The sequence below is a fragment of the Colobus angolensis genome, unplaced genomic scaffold (assembly GCF_000951035.1).
Source record: "Colobus angolensis palliatus isolate OR3802 unplaced genomic scaffold, Cang.pa_1.0 Scaffold144, whole genome shotgun sequence".
NCBI classification, from domain to species: Eukaryota; Metazoa; Chordata; class Mammalia; order Primates; family Cercopithecidae; genus Colobus; species Colobus angolensis.
Window position 1 is genome coordinate 37,394 of NW_012114533.1, and position 18,569 is coordinate 55,962.

Below are 18,569 nucleotides of genomic sequence, written 5' to 3' on the forward strand. Positions count from 1 at the left end.
GTGACACATCTAAATGTGTAAAAAGGAAAAAATATTGTACATATTGTGGTCTATTTATTTTCGAATGACTCATTCTGGAATTAGAAAATAGAAACTGTTCAAGGCTTCTGGGTAATTATTTTGTCATCACACACACACCAAGGATAAGAAGGAAAAGAGAACAGTCTGCTATTAAAGACTCAACAATGTGAGCCTTTGGACATGCAGCCCTATCTCTACGTTAAGCCAGATTGACGACACGAGAACTGGCACAGTACACAGTAACTAGTATTCTCTTCTGTTCACACATGAGCATGTGAGGGCGCTGGGCAGATTCATGAATCACTGGGCAATTCTGGAACACTGGGGAGGAACTCGAGCACCCTCTAACAGGCAGAGAGCCCTTCAAGCCCAGTAACCTACCATCTGGGAGATGTTGAAACTGTCTTATGCCATCCACCCACTTTTCACAGGTTCTGGCAAAGTAGTCATACCCATAGAGGGCTTCTAGAGGCTTTCTTGTTCTCTCACTCCATTTAGAAACATCTCGGATGCCTGAAAAACAGAAGTGTAGGCAAAGAAACATTTAGTTTCATCCTAAAGTATTGTCTTTAAGTATTCCGAGCAAGAGCCACTTCTGAGCCCGTGCGCTCACTGCCTCGTCTGCCTGGAATGCCTCCCTCCCGCCCTCTGCTCGGTTTAGCCCTGGCTGCTGCTGTGCAGTGAGTGCCTTCTGGACCCAGGACTGAGGGCCTGCCTCCCACCAGGACCTGTGTGCGGTGGAAGGAACTTTGCTTTGCTCCTCACTGTACCCCAGGGCCGACACTAGTGCCTCCCACAAAACAGGCCCACAAATCAGTGCTTACCAAGTGAATGAAATTAGAGCTGCACTTACTGCTCTCCTTTAAAGAAACAAGATAAAAGAAAATATGACCCTAACAGGGTCACCTGAGTAAGAGCGACAATATTTGCAAAAGAGGAGTTTTTTTCTGCATTGCATTTGTATGGACATTGAAAAATGCACACAAAGTATTCATTCTAATTTCTGCTACCGAAGAAATATGGGTGTAAAAGGCTAAGTACCAAACTTCAAACTATATTGTAGATGATTCGCTAGTAGGGAAGAATAGCTAAAAACAACCATTAACATGAACCAACAAATGCGATTCCTTAGGCCAATCTTTTCCGTATTTCTTTTTTTTTTTTTTTTTTTGAGACGGAGTCTCGCTCTGTCGCCCAGGCTGGAGTGCAGTGGCGCGATCTCAGCTCATCCACCTCCCGGGTTTACGCCATTCTCCTGCCTCAGCCTCCCGGGTAGCTGGGACTACAGACGTGTGCCACGATACTTGGCTAATTTTTGTATTTTTGGTAGAGATGAGGTTTCTCCATGTTGCCCAGGCTGGTCTCAAACTCTCCTGACCTTGTGATCCGCCCGTCTTGGCCTCCCAAAGTGCTGGGATTAGAGGCATGAGCCACTGCGCCCGGCCCATATTTCTTTAAATACACTGTGGTAAGTAAAGATTCTAATGTTCTTGGGTATATTAAATATTGCTTTCTGAGAGCTACATGTTACCCATGGAAGAAATATAACACTAATGGCATGAACTCATATGAACACAATCTCTACAGCATCCCGGACAACGTCAGGCGCCCGGCAGGCACTCACTGTGTTCTTAGTGAATTCAAATCACCAAATAGAGGAAAAACTGCTATTGGCAATCACAAGTACCTTCTGAGGAGGGAGGACCCCCCGTTACAGGACAGCGCCTGGTGCCCCCATCACAGGACAGCGCCTGTGCCTGCCTTTGCTTCTGCTCATTGGCTTAAATATTCAGAGGTAGGCCCCGCGTGAGTTGAAGATAAAGGCTGAAGAGGATGAACTGCTCTGCACAAGAAAGCAAAGACGTGAGTGAGGCACGTAGAGACAGGGTGAAGAGGTGGGGAGAAGATGTGGGAAGAAGAAGACGTTTGGGGGTGGGGGGTAAGGGAGAGAGAAACAAGCAAGACAGTGTGAAGATTGCTAGTAAAATGGCCCCACACACGCTTCTACTTTTGGCTGTATGGCAGTCCGTACCCTCTGAAAGGCCTTTTTCCAGGGGAATAACTAGATCTTTAACCAAACAGAATTTTGTGGCATTGCTGAAGTTGCGGTGGTTAATGGAAACCAGGGTGTGAGTGTGTGTGAGTGTGTCTGCACATGAGAAAGAGAACCCTGAAAATACAGCAGGAAGTAAGCCAGCTCCAAACGCAGGCCTGCTCTGGGTGGAGACGCAGTGTTCACGGGCAGGCTGGGGGCCCAACCTCAGACTCCTGGATTAAGCTGAGCTAAAAATGGCCCCAACCTGGTATGATCCTGTGGTTCCCAAGAGCAGCAAATGCACATCTTCTCGGAAGGAAAGCGCTCTCGATTTATGCTCACCGTTTTGTTTGGTTTCAGATTAAGAGTAAGCAAATATTAGCTCCTAACCAAAGGTCACGAAACAAACAGGATTTTTATAAAGTTAATGGGAAAACTAGAAAACTGGAAGAGACATCTCTAGAAATGATGCAGAATACCATGCAGAGACAAGAAGATGAAGGAGAGATAAGGAAGACGGAAAGACAAGGTCTACAAAAGTCCACTCATCTCAGGAGACGAGAATAAGGAGAATGAACGAGACGCCTACTTGAAGAAATAATGGGTGGGAGTGTTTTTCAAAATGAATCGAAGAATCCACAAACAAAAATGCAATGTATTCCAAACAGGATAAGTAAAATGAAATCTGCACTTGGACAGAATATATTAAAACGGCAATATATCAAAGGTAAGGAGAAAATGTGAAAAACAGCCAGAGAGTTAAGACACATCTTTCCAAAGCAGGAACCATGTGGATGGACAGGAAACATCTCAACAGCGACGATGGAAGGCGGAAGACTGCAGAATGGGGCAGACGATGATTTTCCGCGTCCATTTCCACACTCAGCTAAACAGACTTGCAGAAAAGGTGGGTGAAAGAAAAGACACGTGTTGGTAAAAACTCAGTTGACCATTAACAGGCTGCCCTTAAATAACTTCTAAAAATAACTTCAGGAAGAAGAGAAGACAAATGCGTTTAGAAGGAACATTTGTGAAGAAAGAACAGGTGAGTAAACAAACAGGCAAACATGTTGGTGGATCTAAAACCAAACAAAATCAGTCAGACCAATGAGAAAATAAAACACTGTGAGACCGGGCGTGGTGGCGCACACCTGTAATCCCAGCACTTCGGAAGCCTGAGGTGGGTGGATCACTTAAGTCCAGGAGTTTGAGAGCAGCCTGGGCAATGTGGCGGAACCCCGTTTCTACAAAAAATACAAAAATTAGCCAGGTGTGGTGGCACACGCCTGTAGTGCCAGCTACTTGGGAGGCTGAGGCAGGATAGTTTGGTGTTGAGCAGGTTGCAGTGAGCTGAGATGGCGCCACTGCACTCCAGCTTGGGCAATAGTGTGAGACCCTGTCTCAAAAAAAAAAAAAAGGAAAGGAAAGGAAAGAAAAAAGAAAAAGGAAAGAAAAATAAAACATTGTGGCATTTCCTTTCATTAAGTACTTCTGTCCATAAAAAGGCAAGCCACCCATTGTGAAAAGGTGTTTGCAACACAGTTACCCTAAAAGGTTATTAATTAGGATTAGAGTATTTTCTTAAAACTGCACAGCAGTCACACTGGGATAACATGTTCTGGTGCTGAGTTGGGTGGAGAGTCGGGGGTTGTTTTGTTGTTACATTTCATACTGTATACCTAAACATACTGTATTACACCTATCAATTATTACATAATAAAAAACTTTTAGCCAATAAAAATACATGGATATAATACAGAAGAAACTCAAATGGTGGATAAACACAGATTTTCAATCTTATTAGTAATACAAATTGCAAATTAAGACCCCAATAAGATAACATCTTACACCCATTTGATTGGCCAGTGAATTAAGAAGTCTGAGAACTTCAAGTTTTTGTTGAAGAGGTAAAAGTTAAGGAATCTCATCTATTGCTGGTGGAAGTATAAATTTATTTTGCTGGAAAATAATTTGTCACTTGTAATGCAGTGTATCTGCGCACAACACTCAGCAATTTCACTCATGGACTTAGGCCCTGGGGAGGTACTGCTGCTCCCACACCCCAGGAGACAGGTACAAGAACCAGCCGCCATCTGCAGCAGAGCGGCCTGTGTGCTCACACGGGCAATGGAGGGGGGCGGCAGCGGTGAGCGCTTCCTAGAGGATGGAGTGGTTGGGCCGTTCTGGGAGAAGGGAAGCCAGCAAACAAGTGAAGGAGTGGGAAGGGAGCGGGAAGGGCCCACACAAGGAGGCAGGAGCCCGCCACCTGCTGCAGGGGGCCAGGTGGTCTCCGATGGCTGGACACTGGTGGCTGGGAGGGGAAGGTGGGGGGAGGGGACATGGAGAGGCAGACGCCGGGCCACTCATTCCGTGAGCAAACTGAAGGAGCCTGAACTTTATCACGAAAGTCGTGGGGAGTCCTGGAAGGCTTAAAGTAAGATACCATGAGCTGTACATGTTGCTGAATTGCTCTCAGAGCACCATGGAAGGCAGACTGGTAGGAGGCAAGGACCTGGACCGGTTGGAGAGGCACAGAATCAGCCCAGGCGGGACCAATGAGGCTGGCGGGAGCCTGGTGGGAGGGAGAGAGGGGGAGGGCAAGATGGGTCCACTCAGCGCCCAGCAGAGGAGCGGAGTGGGCTGCCGGCTGCAGTGTGGGGATGTGGTCTGGAGGGTTTCCTCACTTTTGTGAGCCCCTGTTTTTCACATGACAAGCAGGCTGAGTATCAGAGATCTTATAGGGATAACACATGGTTATAGACTTTAGCTCATGGCAGGCACTCAATAAATGGTAATTAAAATATTATTTTGAGGGAGAAAGTATATTCCGGTGAGTATTATTTATAAAGACAAGAAATGTAGCAGAAGGGACAGGCCTAGAGGGAAGATCATGAATTCAGCATTAGACAGACTGAATTTAAAGTACGTATGAGACAACCAGATAAGAAAATTGAATAAAAAGTTGAATAAGACAACATAGTGAGAACTCAACTCTTTTTCTTTCCCTTCTTTTTTTTTTGTTGTTGGGACAGGATCTCGCCTCTGTCACCCAAGCTACAGTGCAGTAGTGCAATCACAGATCACTGCAGCCTCAACCTCCCCGGCTCAGGTGATCCTCCACCTCAGCCTCCCAAATGGCTAGCACTACACGCACATGCCACCATGCCTGGCTAATTTTTGTATTTTTTGTAGACACGGGGTCTTGCTATGTTGCCCAGGCTGGTCTTGAACTCCTGGGCTCAAGTGATCCTCCTGCCTCAGCCTCCCAAAGTGCTGGGACTACAGGTGTGAGCTACCATGCCCAGTGAGAACTTGTCTCTTAAAAAAAAAACCAGTTGAATATGTGGGGTTTGGGAGTTAGGTGGAGCAAGGAGCTGAGTGAAGCTACTCAGGTGTGAGGGTGAGAGGGGAGCAGAGCACCGAGGGTAATGCCTGGAGGACCCCAACACTGTGGCCCACATTGGGGAGCAGGCACGTGTCAGCCAGGGAACAGCCTGAGAGGAGGGGAAGTCGGGAGAAGACGGTGGCAAGAATTTCCAGACAGAGAAAGCTACAAGAAGCGGGGCGTGACCAATGGTGCACACATCATGAGCATGTTCCTGAACTCTGCAGAATGACCAAGGAGCCAAGAGGAGGTGCATGGTGGGGCCTTGGTTACAGCAGACTGGTGGGCCACAGCCACCCTGACACAAGTTAGGAGAGAATGGGGGATGAGAAAGAAAGGGTGGCCAGGAGGGGAAGTAGAGAGATGTCAGAAAGTAAAGAGTGCGTGCTACTGAGAGACTCTTGCTTTCATAAAGAAAGGAAAGTCAGAGCAACTGCACGTGGTGAGTTCCCACTGCAGTGACCGGGGCAAGGGAGTGAGTGACGACAGTGTCCAGGATGAAGGGCCATGACACAGGCATGTGCAATGTGTGGCAGGGTCCAGAAGGGAGAGCACCGCCAGGTCTCAGGGCTCCGGTACGCCTTCCCAGACGCTGAGCCCCAAGCAGCTGTGTCAGGGGTGAATATGCCCTGGCAGAGGATGTGGCTGAGGGGAAGGCTGGTGTGAGGTGGCACAGCAGCAGTTCCAAAGGCGAAGAGGCATGAGGGGGTAGCTTGTTCCAGGAATGGCCGTTTACTCCATGTGGGAGAGGCACCGGAAGGATGAGGAGAAGGGGAAATGGGAGGATGCCCAGTGAGGGGCTGGCAGGAGGGGCCAGCCAATCGGCACAGACTTTGCTGGTTAGTGAGGGATTTTAAGTCCTCTAGTAGAATTAAGTGACTCGATTTCTGCCTTACAAAGGAAACTCTCCTATGGAGGACAAACTACCATAAGAAGTTAGCGGCTGAAACCAGGAGAATGGGGGGAGGAAGAGAGGTGAGGATGACCGGAGGAGGGGTAGGCACGTGGTGACAACAGAAAGCATCGCAGTTCAATGAACAGAGCAAGGTGGGCAAATGAAGAGGGCAGAAGAGGACTCTGCCCTCTGCCCTCGAGGGATGCGTCTGGGGCTCTGCCTGGATGCCAGGTCATCTGCAGGCCATGAACTGAGATAGAGATTACGGGAAAGAACAAGGGGGCAGGGGTCAGTGAGAAGAATTTCAGTAGAGGGGGCTAGAATGGGCCAGAGAGGGAGATGGGGCAGAATGGACTAAAGGAGGAAGGAGAAGAGGATCCCTAGAAGCAGGGAACGCAGGTGGCTCTCTCTATAAGTTTGTGGGAAAGAATAAAGAATGGGAAGATAGCAAATACAGGCAGGAGTGGCAACTTTCCGGAGGAAGAATTGTGCCCACTTTTGTAGGCTGAGAGGACTGACCCAGTGGAGAGAATTCAAGGACACAGGAGAGGGAGGAAGAACTCAAGGCAGCCTGTCCTAGAGGCCGCGCGAGGAGACAGACCCTTAACAGAGCGGAATGGCTTCCTCTGAACAAGACGGACACCAGGCAGGAGCAAACAAGGACAAGCAGGAGCACAGACAGGACTGGCAACCCAACCACATCAGACTCACCGTAAAAGCTTCATATTCATTGAAAACACAGAAAGACTGTGAAGAACTACGATTCTACAATAGAACACTGCCTCTAAGTAGCTTACTTCAAAGTCATGTGAATTGCACAAGAGCTGAAAAACACTAGACTTGTGACATTCTAGCGAAGAGATCTGTACACCTTTTATGTAAAGGGCCAGAGTAAATACACATTTTCGGTTTTGCTGGCCAGGAAACAAAATCAGAGGCATTATGCAGATACTCACACGTGAGGAGAGGAAGCACCTGACACACCTAGTGCTGTGTCTGGGGCAGGCCATCTGGGATCCACTAGAATCACACTCGGGACAAAAGCTAGTGGCCTGAGGAAGAGGGTCCTGGTGGGCCAGGCTGGCAGGTGGGGGTAGTAGGGTATGCAGGTCAGTGTCACTTCTTGTCCCAGCAACCCCTAGATCCTGGTGCACCCTTCGCTCCTTCCAAGAGCCTGGTCATCTCAATGTGGGCAGCTTGCTGGAGGCTAAGCAACTCCTGAGTTGCTGACTGAAATTCCATGACTAGGTGCCGGCTCATTGCCAACAGTCACCCCTGTGTACTGACCACCAGTGCAGGTCTGGGGCAGCAATGCTGGGTGATAAAGGAATACCCCAGCTTAGTCTCTGTGATTCACAGCACTAACCGCCTTGATTGGTACATGGGCTGCACAGAAGTGGGAGGCAGGCTAGGTGTAATGCACAGGCTACAGTTCGCTGGCCCCTATTCCAGTGCCTGTAAAAACCTCAGGCTGGGGGCGGTGGCTCACGCCGGTAATCCCAACACTTTGGGAGGCCAAGGTCAGGAGTTCGAGACCAGCCTGACCAACATGGAGAAACACTGTCTCTACTAAAAAATACAAAATTAGCCAGACGTGGTGGTGCATGCCTGTAACCCCAGGTACTTGGGAGGCTGAGGCAGAAGAATCGCTTGAACCCAGGAGGAAGAGGTTGCGGTGAGCCGAGATCATGCCATTGCACTCCAGCCTGGGCAACAAGAGCGAAACTCCATCTCAAAAAAACCAAAACAAAAACAAAAAAAAAAACTCAGACAGGCTTGGAGGACAACTTTAAAGCATGTAAACAGCACAGAAATTATTTTAATCAAAATAAAAGGTTTCATATTTGAATCCAGTGATTCTTTTCCACACTCAACATTATTTTCTTTCCTCCCCCCATCTCTCTCTCTCACTCCTGCCACCCAGGCAAAAGTGCAGTGGCACAGTCATGGCTTACTGCAGCCTCGACCTCCTGGGCTCAAGAGATCCTTCTGCCTGGGGCTCCCAAAGTGCTGGGATTACAGGCATGAGCCACTGTGCCTGGCCTCACGTTATTTTAAATGAGGTTATCAGTAACACTTCACACCACCCCCTCCTTCCTCGAAGTTCATTATCAGTTGCAGTAAATGGAAATAGTGATTTTACTTAGTCTTTTCCTGAGCCATGAAGTTTCACTCCTGGAAATAGAGAGCTTTAAAACTTGGACTGGTTAAATTGCATTACTTTTCTGAGAACTCGTTATTATTCCTACCTGAGAGTTGAGAACCAGAAGCAGAAGAGATATGACTTGTCAACATATCTCACAATAAGAGATGAGATGCGGAGAGAGGGGAAGGATCGGCTGTCCCAGCATCTCCACTTCGCAGAACCTACCCTCGTATATCATGCTGTCCTTGTCAGTGACGTAGGCATTGGCACCCCAGATCACCATCTTGTGGATGTAAGATGGATATTTCGCAGCGGCAATGAGTGCGGTTATACCCCCATCACTCCACCCCAGCAGAGAAACCTTCTTAAACTTCAGCGCCTATGATCACACGATAAAATGCATAGCACAAGTTACTGCTCCTCTCTGTTAAAAGAAACTGAGTCACTAATGATCAGAATCAATACAGGTGTGGGTCTGGAGTATCAATTAGTCAGAAAAGAAAAATCCTAGAGTCCACCATTTGATGACATCATGCTTTCTCTTAACTAGTTTTAGTGGAAATTGTCACAAAAACCTGAGTATATGGTATGGGTTTGAATTAGGAGGGAACTACATCTTCTGGTTGGATAAAAAGCTCAAGGAACTAGAATCAATGGAGACCAACTACTTAGATACGACAAATGCAGCGTGCGTGTGTGTGTGTGAGCGCATACGCATGCCTGAGCAAGGACCTTGAGAATAGTCCATAGATCAGAGAGGGGACCCTGAGCTCTGCTGGATGAAGTGAAGCGGGGTATCTGGTAAAGCAACTGTGGGAAGAACTGGCAAGAGCCAGGCTGTCAGAGAACAGCGTCATGGGGAGGTTATGTGAGCCCGCGGGTGAATCAGCCAGGGTCTGCACATGTGTTTGGCAGGGAAAATGGACAAAGATTACATCTTAGAGAGGCGGCCAAGAAGAAAGAATAGAATGACTGGAAAACTAAAGCTAAAGAATTAATATTAGTCCAAGATATTTGCTGCCTGGACCATAAAGTGGTGTAACTACTGTGGCGCTCTCCTGTAAAACGAACATCTGGAACTTCTGTCACCTATAGCCAATTGTTTCCTAAATGTGTATGAAATTCTCCCATGTGTGCCAGGAGCTCAGTCCAGGATGTCCACAACAGGACTGTTTATAGTAGTAAAAAAATGAAAATGGCCAGGAGCAACAGAATGTTCACTGCCTGCTATTTATAACAGCAGAAAAAGACAACTTAAAAATTAAGTTAATTATCTGCTATTAGAAAACTGGTGAAATAGGCCAGGTGTGGTGGCTCATGCCTGTAATCCCAGCACTTCAGGAGGCTGAGGTGGGTGGATCAGGAGGTCAGGAGATCGAGACCATCCTGGCTAAGGCAAGACAATCGCTTGAACCCGGGAGGCAGAGGTCGCAGTAAGCCAAGATCGCACCACTGCACTCCAGCCTAGGTGACAGAGCAAGACTCTGTCTCAAAAAAAGAAAAAAAAAAGAAAGAAAGAAAATCGGTGAAAGAAGATACAGTACATCCATACAATGGAATATGTGCCTATCATACAACTAGTATAAATGCATATTTATTGACATGAAAGTTATTTCCTTGAAAAATTGTTCAATAAAAATAGTAAGTTAGAAAAACGTTAGGTGTAGTATGATGGCATCAATATGAAACTGCGTTTGTGATATAATAAGACTGGCCAGAAAGCAGAGCCGCCAAGACTTAGTAGTGTCTCTGGAGAGCTGGACTGTGGGCGATTTCCACTTTCTTCTTTATACCTATTTGAACTCTTTGAGTTTTCTGTAGCAATCACATGGTATTATTTTGTAGAAAGAGATAACAACAAAATTTAAACAAAATAAATGAACACAGGCCCAGCCACCCTTCCTCCCCTGGCCCTTCCCTAAGAGACCCACCTTCATCAAATCAACAGCATCTTTTGCATCCCTTTCAAAAAAGTCTGCTGGGAAATCGCGATCGGGGGGCCTGGAATGTCCATAGCCTCGAGGATCCCAGGCGACCACTGTGAAGAGCTTCTTATTGAGGCTCTTGAGCTGAGGTCCAAAATCAGTCTCTCCACTTCCTAAAAACAGCCACTTGGTTACCCTCAGGTGATCGCTTATCACCTGTCAAACACATTACAGTGAAAACAGAAGCAATAACAATCTTAAAGCAAAGTAACTAAATTTCTACTCAAAGTGGTCAGAACATAATCAGGAAAGCAGCCTTGCAACGACTTAATCCATCTACTCAAAGAAAGTTGGCAGGCTAGTCGGGTGCACCTGTAATCCTAGCACTTTGGGAGGCTGAGGTGGCCAGACTGCCTGAGCTCAGGAGTTCGAGACCGGCCTGGGTCTCTACTAAAATACAAAACAGACAAACAAACAAACAAACAAAAACTAGCCAGGCATGGCGGCGTGCATCTATAGTCCCAGTCACTCAGGAGGCTGAAGCAGGAGAATTGCTTGAACCCGGGAGGCGGAGGTTGCAGTGAGCCGAGATCCCGCCACTGCACTCCAGCCTGAGCACAGAGCAAGACAGTCTCCAAAAAAAAAAAAAGAGGCGGGCGGGCTTCCTTTCCCGGCGGAGGGCAGGCCCGCCTCCGACCTCCCCCTGGTGGCTATTTTGAGAAGGACAGAGGCCCTGGGTGTTCCTTTGGTTCTGTATTATTTCAGCACTTTCGAAATCTCTTTGGCTTAATCTTCCTTTCCTAAAGAAAAGAATTAATGAAACTGTATAGAAATTAATTTACAGATATGCTTCTGGTTTCTCTTTTCTTCTTAAAACAATGACTTACACATGAGAGGGATCTCTATAATCTCTGCACACAAATTTATGAGATTTGGTCCAAGTTATTCAAAGCGGAATTCTAAAATTCCAGATTTTTAATTAATTAATTAATTTTTTTTTACTAAGCTAAGGTGAATAGCCTAAAGATTTTATTTTGTAGTTATAATTAAAAACCAGAAAAACTAAATGAAAACACTGAAATGCAGAAGCCGTGTGGAGGAAAAAAACCAAATCAGTTTCATCAGAAGAGTATGAAACAGCCTATGCTAAAAGCTGAATTCTATTAGTGGGCCTGCAGGGAGCTTGGCCTGCTAGTCCACAGCCCACCGCATGGTCACTGTAGGTGTGGCGTGTTCATACCTGCTGTGCATGCACAGTGCAGAAGACCACTCTCACAGAGCCCAGTCCAGGGGCAAGTCAGCATTTTATCAGTGAAGTCTGCTGATTTCTGAGGACTTCTATCTCAGGCCACAAATGACTACTAACCACTTTGCCTGATAAACTATATTAGAAAATGTCTTTCAAGGTGGTGCAGGATCATTTAACATCGTCAAGGCCTATCATTTTTCCGGGCAAGATATATCTTTCTCGAGATCAAGTAAATCATCAGAAAATTCAAGCCAAAACCAAATGAATGGATCTCCAGCCCACATCTGCTGCTGTGACCCATGAGGCTTCTCTTCTGCCTCTGAACTGGAGGGGCTCTGGCAAGGGAAATACCCTGAAGGTGGGGCAGGAGGTGAGAAGTTGGGAAAAAAGAACAGTCTAAAAGACCAATTTCAGAAACAGGAAGGCATTTGCTCCTGGCATACATGTACACATTTGAAGACTAGTGCCAAGAATATAAAACTTTAAAAAACGTTTAGGGAATACATGTACATAGTTATCAGCATGTGACACCTGAGAGGCTTGTGGGGAGGGGAACTGGGTGCTGAGGATGGGACACGAGAGAGAATCTCCTCTGGTCCATTTTTTTTTATGTTGGAATCATGCTAATATTTTACATAAACAAAAATTAAATTGGGGACAGGCACAGTGGCTCACGCCTGTAATCCCAGCATTTTGGGAGGCCGGGGCAAGTGGATCACTTGAGGTCAGCAGTTCGAGACCAGCCAGGGCAACATGGTGAAACCTCATCTCTACTAAAAATACAAAATTAGCCAGGTGTGGTGGCAAACACCTGTAATCCCAGCTACTCGGGAGGCTGAGGCAGAAGAATCGCTTGAACCTGGGAGGTAGAGGTTGTGGTGAACCAAGATCGTGCCACTGCCTCCAGCCTGGGCAACAGAGTGAGACTCCCTTTCAAAAAAAAAAAAAATTAAATTGGTAAGTTTTTAGCACCTGGACAATGACTGCAATACTGAAATAATGGAAGGCTAAGATGGGAAATGCTTTTACAGATAACTTTAGCTCCACATCAGCCATGAGAGTCAATGTCCTCATTCATCAGCTTAAGGCAAACAAAGGTGCCCAGCACCATTTAGACACATGTGCCTCGCTAGCTGCTGCAGTGCCACGGTCCGCTGAGGCTCAGTCAAGTGGAACCTTCTGAGCACTTCACTTTTTTTTTTTTTTTTTTGAGACGGAGTCTCGCTCTGTGGCCCAGGCTGGAGTGCAGTGGCCGGATCTCAGCTCACTGCAAGCTCCGCCTCCCGGGTTTACGCCATTCTCCTGCCTCAGCCTCCCGAGTAGCTGGGACTACAGGCGCCCGCCACGTCGCTCGGCTAGTTTTTTGTATTTTTTAGTAGAGACGGGGTTTCACAGTGTTAGCCAGGATGGTCTCGATCTCCTGACCTCGTGATCCGCCCGTCTCAGCCTCCCAAAGTGCTGGGATTACAGGCTTGAGCCACCGCGCCCGGACTCTGAGCACTTCACTTTTTGAAAGAAGAAAATCACAAAGAAATAAGTACAGTCAGCCTTCCTATCCACGGGTTCCACATCTGTGGATTCAACCAACCTCAGAACAAAAACATTTGGGGAAAGAAATGGATGGTTGGGTCTGTACTGAACACGTACAGGGTTTTTTCCTTGTCATTATTCCCTAAACAATCCGAGATAACAATTATTTACACAGCATTTACATTGCATGAGATATGGTAAGTAATCTAGAGATGACTTAAAGTATACAGGAGGACATGTAGCTTCCATGCAAATACTGCGCTATTCTGTATCAGGGACTTGAGGATCCTCAGATTTTGGGATCTGAGGGCTTCCTGGAACCAATCCCCCATCGATACTGAGATTAAATATTAGGATTATTTTACCAAATCAAAAATAAAGCAACAATACTAATGTCCTTAAAACCAGATTTGGGATGTCCTGGAATCACTGGAAATTTTTGCCTTGAACTTTCTACATCTGAACTCCAGTTATGAAAATGAGACTGAGATCCAGTAGGTTTTATTACGGCCCATACATTGAGAGAGGGTAATATGCCAATCTAACTCTGATTTCTAAAAAGACTTAAACTGAGTTTTTTTTCTTACCTCTTATTTTAACTGAATATATTATCAGCCACAACAAGTGACCAATCCACCCTAGTTTTAGCACTGAAAGTCCCACATCCTGGAAAGTCCCCCCTGCCAGGCAAACTAGGATGACTGATTACCCACTCACCTTCTTCCTTTATCTACCCCTTCTTCCCACACCCCTTTCCTTGACCCCTGTCACCCTCCCAAATTACGGGCAACTGTGATTTCATAGTGTACTTGCACAGGAAAACTGGGTACTTGACTAAAGGAATAAAAAATGCAATTCTGAACAGCAGTAGAAAGTTACCTACCTTTCTAAGTCATTTAAGTTTGATTGTAGCAAATATTAAAACACTTCAGAAAAGCACTAAAATTAATAATCAACATTTGGCATCTAGTATTGTGAATGCATCATAGATTTTACAGCATGCAAAAGCATTCCATTAAAAAGTGTCCAGACCCAGCATCCCAGGAAGTAGCAGGACGGCATGATCTCCCTCTCCAGTCTGCTGATAATGCAGTTGAACGCCATTCACAGCCACTTTGGCAGAGGTTACCGAGGTTCTAGAAGAGAAAAAACCCATCCCCATGGGGGAAAGGGGAGATGGAAGATTTCTTAGTTAATTCACAATTCCAGGTAGACAGGAGGAGTAAGTGTTAGTGTTCTGTGCCACTGTGGGATGCTAACAATAAGAGATCTGTTCAAATAGCTAGAAGGAAGATACTGAATGCTTCCAACACAAAGAAATAAGAAGTGTTTGAGACGATGGATATGCCAATTACACTGATCTTATCACTACACTTTGTATGTACGGAAACAACATTATATACCCCATAAATAGGTATAATTATGTCAATTAAAAAATACAATTTGAGAAATGTTTAAAAATGCACCCCCAAAGGAAAATCATTTAATTTAAGATGATAAAACTGTCTTTGTATACGAATGAGTCGCTTCCAATCGCCTCGCAGGCTCCTTGGGTTATTCTGACTTTTCCAGTTCTGAACAGGGACATGAGTTTGAATCTTCTTTACTAGACTGCCAATCTGAACTGTGCTCTCATGCTTGAAAACGCCATCGTGACCAGCCTGGGGCTCACCCTACAAAAACCCTAGCACGCTTGCTGAATCGGCCAGAGGCTCACGGCACACGCTGGTGAGCTGGAAGCCAAGGGTACTCAAGCGCAGGCTGGCGTGGGGCTTGGTGCAGTGAAATGAGGGTGGACATCAGGGGCAAAAACCCTGGAACCACTCGTCTGCACCTCAGCAGACCCAGAGGACCTACCCAGACCTTCAGCAGCCTTGGTGACATTCCCAAAGATGAGACTGGTCTCAAGGTGCTGATCTCCAGGCTGTCCCTTAGCTGTAGGGTATCCCGTGTTGTCTGGCCTGCTGCAGGAGGGCCATAGTCAAGACTGCCCATCTGCACTGACAAGGCCTACTGTTTTTTAAAATGTTAAAATATGTCTGTGTCACCTACTAAGTAGCCCTGTCCATAAGCCTCCATCTCAAGGGCCCTCCTTCCTGCCACTCACCCGCCTTGGCCTAAGACCTCCTAGGATCCAGCATCTAACTAGACCACACTTAGTACAGGACAACGCCTCAAGACAGGCGCAATGCCAGTGTCTGTCCTGTCTGAGTTACGTGTGCTGTACAGGTGTTCTGATGGACCTCTCCTCAGCTGCTCTTCCAGCAGCGCCAGGCTGTCCTGGGATATACACCAGTGGGGCACACAGACGGCCCCGGCACCAGGCTCCACCAAACTTCCCACAGCTTATCAGACAGATGACTGAGAGAAGCACAGAAGGAACATGATGGCAAGCCAGGACAGATGCCAGAAGGAGGCGCTCCTCTTCTCCTGGTGGAGTGCCAATACAATGAAATCAACCCCCCCTCCTTTTCTTTTTTTTTTTTTCTTGCTCTGTCGCCCAGGCTGGAGTGCAGTGGCGTGATCTCGGCTCACTGCAAGCTCCGCCTCCCGGGTTCCCACCATTCTCCTGCCTCGGCCTCCCGAGCAGCTGGGACTAAGGCGCCCGCCACCATGCCCGGCTAATATTTTTGTATTTTTAGTAGAGACGGGGTTTCACGGTGTTAGCCAGGATGGTCTCGATCTCCTGACCTCGTGATCCGCCCGCCTCAGCCTCCCAAAGTGCTGGGATTACAGGCGCGCCCGGCTCATCTTTTTCTTTCACATACTCCCTACCCCTACCTCTGCCCTTAGTCAAAAGAAAACTGAAACACAGCCCTTTTTAAAAAACGAGGTCCTGTTTTCTCTTCTGGTTTAATCTTATTTGCCAATCTCAAGTAAAAAAGAAACAAACATGGAAACACATGTGTTGAATACAGGTACATCTAATCTTAACACACAATTTCTGGAAAAATAAGACAGAATTGGGTAGTAATAAGGTCTGACCAAACTATAAGCTCCTTATCTACAGAAATATTATTAGAGGGGCATCAATGAAGCCAGCAAACAATGGCAATACTGACCCTGCCATTTACTTGATTCCTGCCCTATTCCTCTGAGAAATTCATTTCTATGGTTAAGATAGCTTTGGATCAGCCGGGCGTGGTGGCTCACACCTGTAATCCCAACGCTTTGGGCGGCCCAGGCGGGTGGGTCACAAGGTCAGGAGATCGAGACCATCCTGGCCAACATGGTAGAACCCCATCGCTACTAAAATACAAAAAAAATTTGCTGGGCGTGGTGGTGCGCGCCTGTAATCCCAGCTACTCCGGAGGCTGAGGCAGGGGAATCACTGGAACCCGGGAGGTGAAGATTACACTGAGCCAAGATTGTGCCACTGCACTCCAGCCTGGCGACAGAGAGAGACCCCATCTCAAAAAAAAAAAAAAGAAACTGCTATTACAATATCATATGTTCAGCTATTTCTTTTGTGTATGTTTTGCAAAGTAGCCTACAATAAAGTATTTGCTACCTTCAGGGCTTGAATTTACATGAATCTTGATGGATTATTTTTACATTTCTTATATATTGTACTATTATATAAATATTCCCATTGTGCCTACTAATTACTTCATGTTTATTATATCCCCAGGCTTTCACATTCATTGCTTCAAATGCTCACAAAAACGCTGCAAGGCAAGAGGCTCAGAGAGGTTGAACAATCTGCCAACATTCACATAGCTAGGAAGTGGCCACGGGGCCATCAGAACTCCGGAGGCAGTGATTCCTCTCTAACCTCATGGCTGAACAGAGTCCTAAGAGGGCTCAGGCACTGGGGCCGCACTCTGACTGCCAGATGCAGTGTGGTGCAGGCGTCAGCAGAAGGACAGTCTCTGATTCTCTGGCAGGGCATCCCAAGGTTGAACTTGGAAAATGTTTTTTTAGGAAGATTGTTAGGTTATGTGAATTATTACTATTTATAACTGTACATAATGCACAATTTCAGGTAGAAAAGGTTTTTTTTTGACCTGACCCAGGAATAAATCACCTTACAGATTTTGAAATAAGGGTCAAAGTTCCAAAGAGCAGACTCACAAACAAGTTTTTGGAACACAAGTCAATCGTAGGCTGGGCACTGGCTATTCTGAAGCTAAGTTTTTACATGAGTCCTTTTACCTTCTGACACTGAGCTACAGCTGCGTTTCAGGATTAACTAATACCACTGCTTGTTTTCCAGATTATATGTCATATCAACTTGCAGCTGCATGTATAAAATAGCAGTACAAAATCCAGAGAAACCTGTTTTTTCAGAGATATTTTAGGAAGAACGACCTGCAATGCAACTCGGTGAATGGGGCCTTCCCCAACCATTAAATAACCTATCAGAACTATATTGGTAGACCGAGAGCGGTGGCTCACGCCTGTAATCCCAGCACTTTGGGAGGCCGAGGCGGGTGGATTATTTGAGGTCAAGAGTTTGAGACCAGCTTGGCCAACATGGTGAAACCCCGTTGCTACTAAAAATAGAAAAATTAGCCGGGCATGGTGGCAGGTGCCTGTAATCCCACCTACTCGGGAGGCTGAGACCACGAGAATCCCTTAAACCTGGGAGGCGGAGGTTGCAGTGAGCAAGATCACACCACTGCACTCCAGCCTGGGCAGTAGCGTGCGAGTCAGTCTCAAGAAAAAAAAATATATATATGTTCGTTGTATACGTGCGTTTGCATGTGTGTAGGGATGTATGTAGACAATAAAGTAAAACAAGCTTCATGCCGCTCTATCCACATTTGTGCCCAGTATCTATGGGGACCAAGAGCATCCATTTTCAAGACGGAAGGTCAGGAATTAATGCGGTTTTTTGTTATCGTTTTACCTGAAATGGGGGAGAGGTAGGAGGACAAATGAGAATAAAGCAGTTCCTGGGCATCTCCACACATGTAGATCAGATCCTCTGGGAGTGAGGCCCAGGATTCTGAATTTTCACAGTTCCCAATGTGATTCTTTTGCACATTAAGGTACGAGATCAGCAAGCAAAGAGAAGACTTAGGGCTCTCGGGACCCGTGATTAAGGCCTTAGCGGTACTAGAGAGCTAATGGGCACAGTCATTCTCAGGCTGATTTCTGACATAACAGGAAGAAGAGATTATTGTCCTTATGCCCTTACAGTGTGGACTCTGGACAGAGCAATGGACTAATAAGGGTGTTGGGATTCTAATCCGTGCTTCGTCACGGGTGAGTCTATATTACGGGCAAAAGTATCTCCCTGGGTCTCTCTGGTCTGCACACTGAAGGGGCTGCACTCCACGGCCCAAGGCCTCCATGCTCCGGACTCCTTGAACTTAGGCTGATCGAGGCGCATGCACGATCGAGGGACTCGCGCACCAAGCGCGGCTGCACCCCAAGA

The 18,569-nt window shown here is 46.5% G+C and overlaps 1 protein-coding gene across 1 annotated transcript in view; it reads right to left on the bottom strand.

Annotated features, from left to right (window-relative positions):
- The window catches only part of BPHL (biphenyl hydrolase-like (serine hydrolase)), a 42,089-nt gene that overhangs the window by 19,570 nt on the left and 3,950 nt on the right, over positions 1–18,569 (bottom strand). The window contains exons 3-7 of the mRNA XM_011935577.1: positions 15,403–15,531; positions 14,219–14,322; positions 10,414–10,580; positions 8,708–8,861; positions 403–534 (exon numbers count right to left, since the gene is read on the bottom strand). Of these exons, the coding sequence (XP_011790967.1) occupies positions 403–534; positions 8,708–8,861; positions 10,414–10,580; positions 14,219–14,322; positions 15,403–15,531 (686 nt within the window). The remainder of the gene's footprint in view (positions 1–402; positions 535–8,707; positions 8,862–10,413; positions 10,581–14,218; positions 14,323–15,402; positions 15,532–18,569) is intronic.